Genomic DNA, 16,189 nt, shown 5'->3' on the forward strand with positions numbered 1-16,189 from the left:
GAAATTCAGTTTCAGTGCCCCTCGAGGGACACGGGGCGAGGCTCGAGGTGCTCCACGTCCCTCTTAGGGTGCTGAAACTGATTATCGCAGCGCAACATGCCGCAGCGCCACATGCTGCGGTACTGCAGGCCTTCCTCCCACTGTTAAGGGGGAGGTGCCTGCAACAGCGCGATCCCCGATCGCGAGTGCCGGCAAATGAGCCCGGCACCAAAGAGAAGTGCCGGGCTCTCGGGAAACAGCCGGCAATGTCGCGGCGGGGGGGGGGGCGGGTGGTTAGGAGGCCGGGGACGGAGGTGATGGCAGGCGGCCACCGAAAAAGCGGCCGCCCCGCACCTCCACCTTAACTTGCGCCGCTGCCGGCACAGTAAGGCCCCGTGAACCGGGCGCGGGTAGCGAATGGCGCAACTGCGACATTCGCTACCAAATATCGCGAACGGGGCACGAATGGGGTGCTGCGCACACCGATGACGTCATCGGTGGCGGCGCAGCGCAAATGCCTAACGCCACCATTAGCGCCCCTACTGAATATCGCCGGAGTCGCAGCCAGTGGCGCTACAGCCACTGACTGCCTCTTTAGGCGCTAACAGGTGGCGCTACTCACCCAATTCTCCCCCATATGGGGGAAAAATTGGGTTGCTTTGCACCTCCCGTTAGTGCCCTAAGAGGGCGCTATATATATATTGCCTTTGTTACCTCTAGTCTTGACTATTCCAATGCACTCCTGGCCGACCTCCCACGTTCTACCCTCTAAACTTGAGGTCATCCAAAACTCTGCTGCCCATGCCCTAACTCATACCAAGTCTCGCTCACCCATGACCCCTGTGCTTGCTGACCACTCCTCCCGCAAAACTCAGCAGGAAGTGCGCCGCCGGCGATGACGTCATCGCCATGCGCAACGTCCTGCTCGCACCCAGGCCGCAATCTTCGGGAGCGCCCCCTGACTTACCGTCGGACGCTATCTCCGACAGGTTCAGGGGGGCCTACCTGCGGCCGGGGAGGCGCAATTTAAAGGGGAGGTGTGGGGCGTCCATTTTTGTTGCTGGCCGCCTGCCAGCACCTGCCTGCGCTCCCGTCCCCGGCCTCCTGAACGCCCCGCCGCGGCGTGCCGGCTGCGCTCCAAGAGCTCAGCACTTCTCGAGTGCCAGGCTCTTTTGCCGGCACTCCCGATCCCCGGTAGCCCAGCCTGGCCCCGGGTCGCGCTGCGCAAGGCCCCTCCCCTTTAAGAAGGGGAGGAAGGCCTGCAATACCGCGGCGCGACGTGCCGCAGCGTGTGGCGCTGCGGCATGTAGCGCCGTGATATTGACTCGCAGCGCTTCCAGTAATGCCCCACTTCCCTGTTGGGGCGCAACCACTTAATTAACGGCGCGGGGGGTGCTAATTTTTCCGGGGCGCTAAAAGTAGCTACTCAATTTTTGTGTCTCCACTTCCACCACTTCCGTCAGCAGCGAAATGGCAGATGAAATTTAACAAATGTGAAGTGATGCATTTTGGAAAGAAAAATAAGGAGAAGCAACATAAACTAAATGGTACAATTTTAAAGGGGGTGCAGGAACAGAGAGATCTTTGTGTATGTGGTTCAGCTGGTGTCTTGTATCCAATTCTGGGCACCGCACTTTAGGAAGCATGTCAAGGCCTTGGGTGGGTGCAGAGAAGATTTACCGGAATGGTACCAGGAATGAGGGACTTCAGTTATGTGGAAACACTGGAGAAGCTGAAATTGTTCTCCTTAGAGCACTTCTATTTCCTTTTCTTTCCCTTAATTTCGCTTCACCCCTCTTAGGCCCCTCTATTCTGTCACCATGCCTCCTTTCATTTCTCCCCTCTCAGGTACTCTGCCCCCCTAAATCCCTACTCCAACCCTTTACTACTCCCCAACCTTGCTACTCTCCTGCCGCTGCCCGTGTCCTAACTCGCACCAAGTTCCGTTCACCCATCACCCCTGTGCTCGCTGACCTACATTGGCTCCCGGTTAAGCAACGCCTTAATTTTTAAATTCTCATCTTTGTTTTCAAATCTCTCCATGGCCTCACCCCTCCCTATCTCTGTAATCTCCTTCAGTCCTGCAGCCTTCCAAAATCTCTGCGCTTCTTGAATTCTAGCTTCTTGCGCATCCCCGATTTTAATTGCTCCATCATTGGCGGCCGTGCCTTCAGCTGCCTAGGCCATAAACTCTGGAATTCACTCCCTAAACCTCTCCAGCTCTCTCCCTTCCTCTAAGACGCTCCTTAAAACCTACCTCTTTGACCAAGTTTCCGGTCATCTGCCCTAATTTCTTATGTGGCTCGGTGTCAAATTTTTGTCTTAAAATACTCCTTTAAAGCGCCTTGGAACGTTTTACTACATTAAAGACGCTATATAAATACAAGTTCTTGTTGTTAATATCAGTATATGTGGCTCGGTGTCAAATTTTGTTTAATAACGCTCCTGTGAAGCGCATTGAGAGATTCTTCTACGTTAAAGGCTGTACATAAATGTAAGTTGTTGTTGTTGAGAAGGTTAAGAGAAGATTTAATAGAGGTGTTCAAAATTATGAGGGTTTTGATAGAGTAAATAAGAAAAAATGTTTTCATTGGCAGGAGGGTCGGTAACTAGAGGACACAGATGTAAGATAATTGGCAAAAATACCAGAGTGTAGGAATGTCGAGTTCCTATCCAAAAGACTGAGGTCCACTCAGGTGATCAAATAAACAAGGTTTAATGAAAACTAACAGAGTTTAACGAATAACTACAGGAGAACATCGAATATAGGTCTAGTCAGTTCGGAGGCTCCACGAGGACGGCTTGGGCGGTCCCGTGGCTGACGTCATGACGTCATCACGTTTTTCCCGCCCGTGGGGATCACGTGATGAACGGCGTGACGTCATCGCGTTTACCCGCGCTATTAAAGTGATCGCGCTCTGTACATGTAAACAGTGAAAACAAAGATACAGACTCAGGCATTCAAAGGGAATTATATACAATTGATCGGAGTCCCTTAGTGGCTCCGCCACATGCGCCCCCCCAGAATTGTCTTTAATAGCAAAAGTAAAACGGCGAGGAGGCCTGACAAGCCTGTCAGATCGACTTCTGTAGCCTTGAAGTGGAAGCTGATGGACGGCGGGCGAGCTGGCGGGCGGTTGCGTTTGATCTGGCACGGCGACTGTGGGCGGTTGGCCACGTTTCGGCGGTTGTGCGATCTTGACTGGGCGGTCAAGGTCCAAGTGAGCCGACTTCAACCAGTCAACCGAAATGTGGTCCGGTTTACCTCCGATATCGACCGAAAAAGTTTCGTCTCCCGGCTCTATCACGCGGAAAGGACCAGTGTAAGGGGGTTTGAGCGGGTCCCGATGAGCGTCGTGGCGGATAAACACATAGTCGGCGTTCTTCAGCTCAGCTGGGACGTGGGAGCTCTGCAAGCCGTGATGTGACGTAGACACTGGAGCGAAACTTCTGGCCGCCTCCTGGTGGCTGATGAGCTGCTGGGATGCGGACCATGGCTCTGTTGGAGTCGGAAGGAAATCCCCTGGTATGCGTAGCGGCTGGCCATATACAAGCTCCACTGAGGACGATTGAAGATCTTCTTTAGGCGCCGTACGAAGACCCAAAAGGACCCATGGAAGCCTGTCCACCCAACCCGCTCCTTGAAGGCTGGCTCGCAGTGCGGCTTTGAGCGACCTGTGGAATCGTTCGCACAGGCCGTTCGCCTGTGGATGGTAGGCAGTGGTGTGATGTAGCTTGACGCCGAGCCCCTGAGCCACAGCGTTCCAGAGCTCAGAAGAAAACTGCGGCCCACGATCAGACGAGATGTCCGCCGGTACCCCGAAACGGGCGACCCAAGAGGAGATGAATGCCCTGGCGATGTCTGCGGAAGTGGTGGATGACAAAGGAACCGCCTCCGGCCATCGAGTGGTGCGGTCCACCATTGTAAGAAGATGAGTAAACCCGTGCGAAGGCGGAAGTGGCCCCACCAGATCCACATGCACATGATCAAACCTACGTTCCGGAACAGCGAAAGTGGCCAATGGAGCCTTGACGTGACGCTGCACCTTGGCCTTTTGGCAGACCACGCAGGTGTTGGCCCAGTCGCGAACATCCATGTGCATGCCCCGCCACACGAATTTGGACGAAATCAGCCGTTGCGAGGCCTCCATGCCAGGGTGCGACAACCTGTGTATGGCGTCAAAAACTTTTCAGCGCCAGGCGACCGGCACGATAGGGCGAGGATCTCCTACGGAGACGTCACAGAGTAGCGTAGTGCCCGCGGCATGGAATTTGACGTCGGCTGCTTGGAGGCTAGAGGGGTTGGTTCTGTAAGATTGGACTTCCGGATCCGAGGCTTGATCCACAGCCATGAGGGCATAGTCGATGCCGAGCTGGACTGCATGAACGGTCGCGCGGGAGAGGCAATCCGCCACCAGGTTGTCTTTACCGGACACATGCTGAATGTCAGTGGTGAATTCTGAGATAAACGTCAACTGACGTTGTTGCCGAGCTGACCACGGTTCGGCGGTCTTGGCCATAGCGAACGTTAGTTGCTTATGGTCCACAAAAGCCGTGAACGGACGTCCCTCTAGCAAGAACCGGAAATGGCGGATGGCCAGAAAAAGGGCCAGCAACTCCCGGTCGAACGTGCTGTACTTCCGTTCGTTTCGCCGTAGTTGACGGCTGAAAAACGCCAGCGGTTGCCACGTCCCATGCACCCACTGTTCCTGCACTGCGCCGATGGCGTAGTCTGACGTGTCGGTGGTAAGGGTGATGGTGGCACCTGGCAGCGGGTGCGCCAGCATGGTTGCGTTGGCTAAGGCGCCTTTTGTGTCGATGAACGCCCGGTCCATGTCGATCGTCCAGCTAATCGGATCCTTGCCGGACTTGCCCTTGAGGGCCTCGTACAGGGGCTGCATGAGCAGAGCTGCATTAGGGACGAACTGGTGATAAAAATTTACCATCCCGAGGAACTCCTGCAGGGCCTTGACGGTCTGCGGGCGCGGGAACGAAGTAACTGCCTCCACCTTCGTTTGCAGGGGAATTGCGCCGTCCGATGTGATGCGATGGCCTAAGAAATCAATTTGCTGCAGGCCGAATTGGCACTTGGCCGGGTTGATGATCAAGCCGTGTGTTGACTGAGGCGGCTAAAGAGGGTGCGCAAATGGCAGATGTGCTCCTCTTTATTAGGGCTGGCGATGAGGATGTCGTCGAGGTAGACGAATAGAAACTTGAGGTCCCGAAGCACGGAGTCCATCAAGCGCTGGAAAGCCTGTGCAGCGTTCTTCAATCCAAACGGCATTCGCAGAAATTCAAACAGGCCGAATGGGGTGATGACTGCAGTTTTCGGGACATCTTGCGGGTGTACGGGGACCTGGTGGTAGCCACGGACAAGGTCGACTTTTGAAAAAATGGTATTTCCCGCCAAATGGGCAGAGAAATCCTGAATATGAGGAATCGGGTACCGATCAGGAGTAGTGGCGTCGTTCAGGCGTCGGTAGTCGCCGCAAGGCCGCCATCCGCCGCCAGGTTTCGGAACAATGTGGAGAGGCGAAGACCAGGGACTATTCGACCGGCGAATAATCCCTAGCCGCTCCATCGTGTCAAACTCCACTTTCGCAGCCGCGAGCTTGCCAGGTTCGAGGCGCCGGGCCCGTGCGTAGACCGGGGAGCCAGTAGTGGTGATGTGATGTTCGATACCATGTTTCGTGGCCGTGGAAGAGAAAGTGGGTCTGGTCAGGTCTGGGAAATCTCCGAGGAGGCGAGTGAAGTCATCCGGAGGTGGGGACGCACAGGAGACAGTGCGCGCCACGGTGTTACCGCGGTGGCACGGGATGGAGTGAAAAGTGGCCGCATTGATCAACCGGCGGTGCCGTACATCCACCAGGAGGCCATTGGCGCACAAAAAATCCGCCCCGAGGATGGCTTGAGACACTTTGGCCGTGATGAAATCCCAGTAAAACCGCTGGCCGCCGAAGCACACCTGGACCCGCCATCTTCCGCAGGTCCGAATGGCCCCGCCATTAGCCGCCTCGAGGGAGGGGCCATGCCCCCCCAGCTTGTAGATCAAGATTTGACGCGGGTAGGATGCTACACTGCGCCCCGGTGTCGCAAAGGAAACGTCGACCAGATAGGGAGTCGGTGATGAAGAGGAGTTTTCCTGAATTACAGATTGCCATCGCAGCCGCGGGGTGCTCGTTATAACCGGTCCTCTTTCGACGGGGTTGCTGCTGGGTTTTTTTGAGCGAAAAGCTGCAGGGAGGGCGGCAGCATCTTGCTTTCGCGCCAAAACTGGCGTGGTAGAAGCACAACCCCGCAGGTTGAGGGGCTGGAGCAGCGTCCGTGGGGGATGGGCGCCTCGTGGCAGCGCAGCACTGCTGTGTCACCGCGAAGATCTTGTCCGCTTCGGCAGCCAGCTCTGCGCAGTCTGTGACTTCCGACCTGGCTAGGGCAGCCTGAACTTGCTCCAGTAGCTGGCTGAGGAATAGCTCCCTGAAGAGGAAGCATTCCGGTTCGGAGCCCAGGAGCGTGAGCATTTGGCTCATGAGCTCGGACGGCTTGGAGTCCCCGAGGCCGGGCATAGCGAGCAGCCGGCGGGCGCGCTCTGACTTCGTGAGCCCGAAGACCTGTAACAACCGCACCTTTATCGTTTCATACTTGCGATCTTCTGGTGGATTACCAAGCAGGCTGACGATCCGCGAGGCTGTGGCGCTGTCGAGGGCGGAGACCACGTAATAGTAACGGGTCTGATCCGCAACGATGGTCCTCATTGCGAACTGGGCTTCAGCCTGGATGAACCACGTGGCTGGCTGTTGCTCCCAGAACTGTGGTAGCTTCAAAGCAACGGCGTTCGATTCCATGTTCAGTAACTTCTGCGAAAACCGTTTGCAAAAGTCGGGGTCACCAATGTAGGAATGTCTAGTTCCTGTCCAAAAGACTGAGGTCCACTCAGGCCATCAAATAAACGAGGTTTAATGAAAACTAACAGAGTTTAACGAATAACTACAGGAGAACATCGAATATAGGTCTAGTCAGTTCGGAGGCTCCACGAGGACTGCTTGGGCGGTCCCGTGGCTGACGTCATGACGTTTTTCCTGCCGGTGGGGGATCACGTGATGAACGGCGTGACGTCATCGCGTTTACCCGCGCTATTAAAGTGATCGCGCTCTGTACATGTAAACAGTGAAAACAAAGATACAGACTCAGGCTGTAGCTAACATATTATTAAAGGGAATTATATACAATTGATCGGAGTCCCTTAGTGGCTCTGCCACAAGAGGAAGATAAGGAGGATTATTTTTACTCTACGCGTTGTTATGATCTGGAATGCGTTGCCTGAAAGGGTGGCGGTAGCAATATTGAATGGTAACTTTCAAAAGGGAATTGGATATATCATTGAAAAGGAACATTTTGCAGGGCTATGGGGAAAGAGCAGGGGAGTGGGACTAATTGGTAGCTGTTTCAGAGAGCCGGCACAGGCACAATGGCCTCCTTCTGTTCTGTCCAATGATTCTAGAAACCTGCTCCACAGCTCCAGCTGTGTGGCTGAAATATAGAATTACAAAGTCACTGGCTGCCATGTTAACAGAAACTTCCATTAAAAATGTGACAGGACAGATGTCACCACTATCAATATGGGAAAAACCACATCGCCACTGTTGACATAGGAATTTTGAATGGAACCGTGACCGGAAATGTTATAATGAATAATATACTTGTCGATCTCCTGTGACGGCGCCTGGTGAGTCAGAGGATACCGTCCATCACATATGTAGTGGGTGTCCTGATTGGGCCACAGACGGTGCTTTCTGTCCTGATCAATGGTATCATGCTGTTATGTGCATGATGCTGCTCGATCACAATCTCAGCACACTAACCTACCATCACTTAGGAACATTAGAAAAGGATATTTATATTTATAATATACATGAATCAAAAATTTTAAAATCAAATATTAAGCATCAATAAAAATTAATTTACAATTTTATGGCATTAAAAGATATGGGGGAAAAATTGGGTTGATTTGCGCCCCGGGGCGCAAATCCCCTAGCACCCGGGTGCGGCGCCGCTAACACCTCCTGCGAAATTCAGCGGGAGGTTAGCGGTGGCGGTAGCCGGTAGCGCCCTGCGCCGGCTGCAAACTTCCCTTGCGCCCTCTGACCTATCACTGGACGATATGTCCGACAGGATCAGGGGGCGTTTTTGCCGCGGTGGCGGTGGCGCTACTTAAAGGGCAGGTGTCGGGCAGCCATTTTTGTTTTGATTGACTGCCACCACCTGCCCCCTTTCACTTTTTATGCGGGGTGCTGGCCGCGATTGCTCAGCCCAGCATTCCTCTCGAGTGCCAGGCTGTTTTCACGGCACCCCGCTCCCCGGTCGTCCAGCAGGGCCCCATTGCACGCAGCGCTAGGCCCCTTCCCTTTAATCAGGGGAGGAGGCCTACAGTGACACTCGTTACGTGCTGCCGTGCGTGGCGCAACTGCACGTAGCGCCGCGACATTGAGTAGTAGCGCCCCAAGCAGGAGCTGGAGTGATTTCCAGTCGGCCCCCATCTCCTGCTTGGGGCGCTACTGCTGAATTTACGGCGGAGGGGCGCTAACTTTTTTGGGGCACTAAAATTAACACCCCGGCAATGTTAACGCCCCAAAATGGGCAGCACCCAATTTTTCCCCCATGAATTGAAAAGTTCTGAAATATTAAGCAGTTGAAAATATCTCAGTATTCATTGAATCACTATTTTTAAGGTTTCTATTCATGAATATTTATTAACTGAATCATCTTTTATATCTAATTTTATTGATAAGTATAACAGGTGATAAAATGTGGAAAACCAGTCAGGGAGAAGCTACAGGGCACAAGAGAAGGCGCTGAAGGTTCGACCAGATTTGGCTGGCAGAATCGTTTGGGCCGGGGGGGGTGGAAGACGGGGGGGGGGGCGGGGGACATGCAGCGATGCCTGATCTTGGGCAGAAAAATAGTTTGGTAAGTGCTAAAACAATGGGGGAAATAAGTATCTCGCAGCACTATGGAGCCTGAAAGAAGTCATTAAAAGTTGGTGAGAGGCCCCGGGTGACCTTGGGATGTGGCAGCTGAGGGTTGCCCGGAGGCCCAGTCTCTTGCACCAAAAGACTTGGCCTAGAGCCAAAATGTGGAAATTAAAAACTGCAGGAGCGGAAAGGACTTGGGGGAAAAAAATGGGGAGAGATGAAAGAGGTACAAGGAAGGGCCCTGGACACCCAGCCGTGGATTTCCCCAGAGGTGTCATTCGCTGTCTGAGGACCAACCAGTTGCTGGATAAAATTGGCAAGGTGCCATACAGGGTCACTTACAGGTTTTGAGCAGCATTTTAAACATGAAAAAGCATTGATACCTTCTCCTGAGGCCAACTGGAAGCTAGGGAAGGCACATTGGGATCTCCCCAGGAGATGGTCTGAGGATTGAAACATTAAAAGTTAAATTTACCAAATGTATTTTTGCAAAACAGCTTAGATGGTGTGTGACTTGGTGGGGAACTGGGAGGTGCTGTTCCCTCACCAGATTCTCGGATTGTTAGCCAACTGTGCTGAGGGCCAGTCTCTCTCTGGGCATACTTTACCTGTGCCATTAGCCTCCTCCAGTTGAGCCCAATCTTAATTAGAAGAGGCTAATGTTGGAAAGTTAGGCCAGGCCAGGCCTCTGTGCTGCAGGTGTGGACGAGCCTGCTCTTTGGGCCAGGCCAGGCCTCTGTGCTGCAGGTGTGGACGAGCCTGCTCTTTGGGCCAGACCAGGCCAGGCCTCTGTGCTGCAGGTGTGGATGAGCCTGCTCTTTGGGCCAGGCCAGGCCTCTGTGCTGCAGGTGTGGACAAGCCTGCTCCTTGGACAGGCCAGGCCTCTGTGCTGCAGGTGTGGACAAGCCTGCTCTTTGGGCCAGGCCAGGCCTCTGTGCTGCAGGTGTGGATGAGCCTGCTCCTTGGGCCAGGCCAGGCCTCTGTGCTGCAGGTGTGGACAAGCCTGCTCTTTGGGCCAGGCCAGGCCTCTGTGCTGCAGGTGTGGACAAGCCTGCTCTTTGGGCCAGGCCAGGCCTCTGTGCTGCAGGTGTGGACAAGCCTGCTCTTTGGGCCAGGCCAGGCCTCTGTGCTGCAGGTGTGGATGAGCCTGCTCCTTGGGCCAGCTCAACTCCACCATTTGCCAGACTCGCAAAATTGGGACGAATATGTAGAAGTGCCGATAAAAATGTGATGTGTTTTTGGCGAATGGAGAAAGGTAACTGCACTTCAAAAGGTAGTTACTTGGTTGTAAAGCACTTTGAGACAGTCTGAGGATGTATGAACGCACTATATAAATGCCGTAGGTCGAATGGTTCTTGCTAATGATATGGTCATTCTTGTATCATACTTAATCACTATATACTCCTCTATCCTTCAGAATCAGTCCTTAACTCTGACAGAAACTGCTGTACTTTCTGTTACAGCTGAAATCAGAGGATTGTTTCCAGCAGTTAGAAGTCAAAAAGCGAGACGTAGTTAAACTACAAGAGAAGGAGAAGGCCCTTCATGCCACCTTCCTGATGTCTCTAGGTGAAAACAACAAACATGCTGATTTTCTCACCAGAGTCTTCAAGAAGAAACTCAAACGTACAAGAAAGAGCGAAGCAAAAATCTCTGCAGGTGTGCACACTCTAAGATTCATTTCATCACCAGCTCATTATCATCTTCTCTCCATCAATGTTTTTAAGGATTACTTCTGAAAATCTGAGTTTTAATTTAGAGTACAGAAGAATGACTGGACTGACTGGGAGTTCCCACTATAACTGGAAGTAGGTTCTTTCTGTTATATGATAACCACAGTGCAAAACGAACTACCCGTGGAGCTGTTTTCATTAGTTTGTACTCAGTAAGCAGATGACACTGACCACTTTCATTGGCCAACCCTAGTTGCCCTGAACAGTTAGTGATGGGTCTTCTCCTTGAACTGCTGCAGTCCGTGTGGCGATGGTGCTCCCACAATGGTGGCACTTAAGTAATGCAGGATTTTGACCCAGCGATGGTGGAGGAACGGCGATATATGTCCAGGTCAGGACGGTGTGTGACTCAGAGCTGATGGCGTTCCCTCAACATTGCTGCTCTTGTCCTTCTCATTGGTAGAGGTCACGGGGAGGGAGATGCTGTCTAAGTGTCCTTGGCGAGTTGCTGCAGTGCATCCTGTAGATCGTACACACTGCAACCACAGTGGGCCGGTAGAGGGAGGGGTGGATATTGAATCCAGTGAGGCCGATCAAGGGAAGCGCTCTGTCCTGGATGGTGTTGAGCTTCAAGTGTTGATGCGGCTGCACCATCCAGGGGAGTGGTGAGTATTCCATCATACTCCTGACTTGACCCTTGTAGATGGTGGACAGGCTTTGAGGGGTCAGGAAGTGAGCCATTTGTCACAGAGTACCCAGACTGCTGGATACATAAGTGTGAAAATTGACGTATATTGCTATTGTTTTTTAAACATTTGAGAATTGAAAGTACATCAAAATATTTATATGTCTACTTCAGTTTTTTTCATGTACTAATATTGTCTTTTACTGTCCTTTTCACATATATCAATATTGCTGTCTGTTACTGTCCTTTTCACATAGCGTCATAACGGCACAGAAGGAGGCCATTCAGCCCATCGAGTCCGTGCCGGCTCTCTGTAGAGCAATCCAGTCAGTCCCATTCCCCCGCTCTATCCCTGTAGCCCTGCAAGTTTATTTCCCTCAAGTGTCTATCCAGTCTCCCCTTGAAAACATTGAGGGGGAGAAATTCAGTATCGCCACATTTGGGGCGTAATACTCGAGCGAGCGTGAAATTTAGCGCCCGGCGCAAATTATCGCCACCTACTGCTAAATTGACCTGCTTCGCCCCAGGAGGTGCTTGGAGCGCTAAAACAGACGCTGCACGACTGTCTTAAGGCACGGTGGCATAGTGGTTAGCACTGTTCGGGTGACTGTCTGTGTGGAGTTTGCACATTCTCCCTGTGTTTGCGTGGGTTTTCTCCGGGTGCTCCGGTTTCCTCCCACAGTCCAAAGATGTGCGGGTTAGGTTGATTGGCTATGATAAATTGACCCTTAGTGTTAGGGGGATTAAATACGTGGGGTTACGGGGATAGGGTGGGATATGTGTTGGTGTAGGGGTTACGGGGATCGGGTGGGATATGTGTCGGTGCAGGCTCGATGGGCCGAAATGGCCTCTATCTGCACTGTGGGGTTTCTGTGATTCTGTGATTCTGTGAAGTGAGGCGCTACCACCAAGGGCGGGCGCAGCGCAGGTGTGGCCAGTTAGCGATTGCACGCAGACGCGCTGGCGCCGGTCAGCTCTTAAAGGGGAGGTTCGATCTTGGATTGCAGCCACACCCTGCGCATCGGAGCCCTCGCAATGTAATGGAGAAGCCCAACGTTTCCACCCATTGCAGCCCCCATAGTATGTGGCCACTCAAGGTTATGCCAGTGAAAAAGCAAACCAACTACAAAGTTCTGGGCCCAAGCCAAAAGTACCTCTGCGAGCGCTGACTCAATGCAGAAAGCTTTGTGTCTCTGCAAATCTCTCTCTCTCTCTCTCTCACAGAAGGAGTGGTCCAGAAATGGCTACCACAAAGAAGCCAGGAAGAGCCACCTTTAAATAGCACCCCCCCCAGCCCCACAGCGACTGGGAACTGTTCCAGTCGCTGGGAGCGCCAGGCGGAAAGGGGGGTGCCACTGAATTTCCGGTTCGGGGCGCCCCAAGGGCGTTGCACCATGAAATGACGTCAGGAGCTGCGCGCGCAGCTGAGCGGGCGTTGCGGTTTTGCGCCACCGCTAAATGTCCGCTCAATTTCGCGAGAGGCGCAGGTCTCGCCGCGCCCGGGCGCTGGCTGCCTCGCGCCCCACTTATCGCCCTCTTAAAGCACTAACGGGTGGCGCAAACAACTAAATTTCTCCCCGCGTGTCTCCGCTTCCATCACTTCCGTCGGCAGCGAGTTCCAGGTCCTCACCACTCGCTGTGTAAAAAAGTTTTTCCTCACTTCCCCCCTGTATCTCTTGCCCAAAACCTTAAATCTGTGTCCCCTAGTCCTTGTACCATCAACTAGTGGGAACAGCCTTTCCCCGTCTAGCCTATCCAAACCCGTCATAATCTTGTACACTTCAATCAAATCACCCCTCAACCTCCTTTGCTCTAATGAAAACAAATCCAGCTTCTCCAACCTGTCCTTGTAGCTGATATTCCCCATCCCCAGAACCATTCATATACTAATATTGCAGTGTCCTTTTCTCATTTACTAATATTGCTGTCTGTTACTGACCTTTTCTCATTTACTAATATTGCTGTCTGTTACTGTCCTTTCCCACACATATTAATACTGATAGCTATGGCAGTACTTTTGAAGCCATTATTATTTTGGTCTGGTCTGATTTTTGGTTACAGATTCAGACGAAGAGAGCGATGAAGAATCGGATGAGGAATTTGACTTCAGTGGTGATGAGGTTGAATCAGATTCTGATGACGGTGGAGTGGATGACTCTGCTTGTCCCGATAGTAAGAGCTATATCAGCATCTTTAAGTGTTGCCAACAAAATCTATTGCAAGATTTTATTTAAATAACTGAAAATAAGAAAGAATTTGCAATTATATTACCTTATCACATCCTCAGGATGTCCTTTTTTCACTAACTAATATTGTATCTCTTTCTTTCTCACACGCTGGTCCCTATCGCTCTGATACCAGTCTCACTCTCTCTGTTTAATACCATTTCTGACATTTATACAACAGGTGTTTAATCAGTAGTCATTTATTTTACACCCAGCTCCCCACACATACATACTTACAAATGTACTCAAACACACCGTCACTGTTTTAAAGAAAACACACAATATATAGTTTACCTCAATGAAGCATTTGAAATTCATCATTTTGCTTGACTTCAAGTGACTTAAAAAAAAACAACTGACCTAAAACTGCTAGAAGCTGGTGAAAAATATTCCATCAGTACAGCGGACTGAACGATATTGATGCCTTCTGAGCAATTAGGTACACTGCACGTACTCACACTGCACAATCCAAACTCAGAGCCACAGCAAAAATATCAAATCCAAGCCCAGGCTTTTGGAAGAAGCAGTGGGCTTCAAGTTAAAAGACAATTCAGTGGATTAATGTAATCATATTACTGTGAGATATGTCATTTTGTAATGCCTTGATTGAAAATAAGAGGGATTTAGTCCCGTGGCACAGTACACACAAGGGAATGGAGTGGAAGTGGCTGATGCATGCAAGACTATCGACTTTAAAAGTGACAGAAACAAAAACAGAAAATAGGCCAACAGCTTTTTGAGTATCAGAGTAAAGAAGTAATTATACTTGATATTTGCAAAATCACTGGTTAGGCCACAGTTAGAGCGTGTGTGAAGTTTTGGGACTCGCATTATAGAAAGGACATTAAAGCCATAGTGTACAGTGTAGATTCACCAGGATGATGCCAGGATGGGAAACTACAGTTATGAGAAGAGACTTGAAGTACTGGGACTATTTCCATTGGAGCAGAGAAGGCTAAGAGGAGATTTAATCAAGGCTTTCAAAATGAAGAAGGATTTTGACAGAGTGAATGGGGAAAGACTATTTCCTCTAGTTGGGAGTCAGTGATGAGGGGTCACCAATTTAAAATCGCCACTGAGTGAGTGAAAAGATGGGTCAAGAACAATCTATTTAGAGAAGTTTGTTGGAACATGGAATGCTTTACCACAGGGAGCGGTTTAGGCAGAGAACATTGCATCTTTTGAGGGAAAACTGGATAAAGATTCGAAACAGAGGAAGATACAGGGCTATGGGGAGAGAGCGAGGCAGTGGGATTAGTTTGGGATTGATACAGGGCTATGGGGAGAGAGCAGGGCAGTGGGATTAATTTTGGATTGATACAGGGCTATGGGGAGAGAGTGGGGCAGTGGGATTAGTTTTGGATTGATACAGGGCTATGGGGAGAGAGCGGGGCAGTGGGATTAGTTTTGGATTGATACAGGGCTATGGGGAGAGAGTGGGGCAGTGGGATTAGTTTTGGATTGATACAGGGCTATGGGGAGAGAGCGGGGCAGTGGGATTAGTTTTGGATTGATACAGGGCTATGGGGAGAGAGTGGGGCAGTGGGATTAGTTTGGGATTGATACAGGGCTATGGGGAGAGAGTGGGGCAGAGAGATTAGTTTTGGATTGATACAGGGCTATGGGGAGAGAGTGGGGCAGTGGGATTAGTTTTGGATTGATACAGGGCTATGGGGAGAGAGTGGGCAGTGAGATTAGTTTGGGATTGATACAGGGCTATGGGGAGAGAGTGCAGTAGTGGGATTAGTTTGGGATTGATACAGGGCTATGGGGAGAGAGCGGGCAGTGGGATTAGTTTGGGATTGATACAGGGCTATGGGGAGAGAGTGCAGTAGTGGGATTAGTTTGGGATTGATACAGGGCTATGGGGAGAGAGCGGGCAGTGGGATTAGTTTGGGATTGATACAGGGCTATGGGGAGAGAGTGCAGTAGTGGGATTAGTTTGGGATTGATACAGGGCTATGGGGAGAGAGCGGGCAGTGGGATTAGTTTGGGATTGATACAGGGCTATGGGGAGAGTGGGGCAGTGGGATTAGTTTGGGATTGATACAGGGCTATGGGGAGAGAGTGGGGCAGTGGGATTAGTTTGGGATTGATTCAGGGCTATGGGGAGAGAGCGGGCAGTGGGATTAGTTTGGGATTGATACAGGGCTATGGGGAGAGTGGGGCAGTGGGATTAGTTTGGGATTGATACAGGGCTATGGGGAGAGAGTGGGGCAGTGGGATTAGTTTGGGATTGATACAGGGCTATGGGGAGAGAGTGCAGTAGTGGGATTAGTTTGGGATTGATTCAGGGCTATGGGGAGAGAGTGCAGTAGTGGGATTAGTTTGGGATTGATACAGGGCTATGGGGAGAGAGTGGAGCAGTGGGATTAGTTTGGGATTGATACAGGGCTATGGGGAGAGAGCGGGGCAGTGGGATTAGTTTGGGATTGATACAGGGCTATGGGGAGAGAGCGGGGCAGTGGGATTAGTTTGGGATTGATACAGGGCTATGGGGAGAGAGTGGAGCAGTGGGATTAGTTTGGGATTGATACAGGGCTATGGGGAGAGAGTGGAGCAGTGGGATTAGTTTGGGACTGATACAGGGCTATGGGGAGAGAGTGCAGTAGTGGGATTAGTTTGGGATTGATACAGGGCTATGGGGAGAGAGTGGGG

At 51.5% G+C, this 16,189-nt stretch overlaps 1 protein-coding gene across 1 annotated transcript in view; it reads left to right on the forward strand.

Annotated features, from left to right (window-relative positions):
• Positions 1-16,189, forward strand: part of cfap44 (cilia and flagella associated protein 44) — a 209,912-nt gene that overhangs the window by 161,187 nt on the left and 32,536 nt on the right. Inside the window, exons 26-27 of the mRNA XM_086006122.1 lie at positions 10,412-10,607; positions 13,368-13,478. Of these exons, the coding sequence (XP_085862248.1) occupies positions 10,412-10,607; positions 13,368-13,478 (307 nt within the window). The remainder of the gene's footprint in view (positions 1-10,411; positions 10,608-13,367; positions 13,479-16,189) is intronic.

This window comes from Somniosus microcephalus, chromosome 14 (assembly GCF_052327205.1).
Source record: "Somniosus microcephalus isolate GS21.2 chromosome 14, FLI_Smic_1.0, whole genome shotgun sequence".
Taxonomy (NCBI): Eukaryota; Metazoa; Chordata; class Chondrichthyes; order Squaliformes; family Somniosidae; genus Somniosus; species Somniosus microcephalus.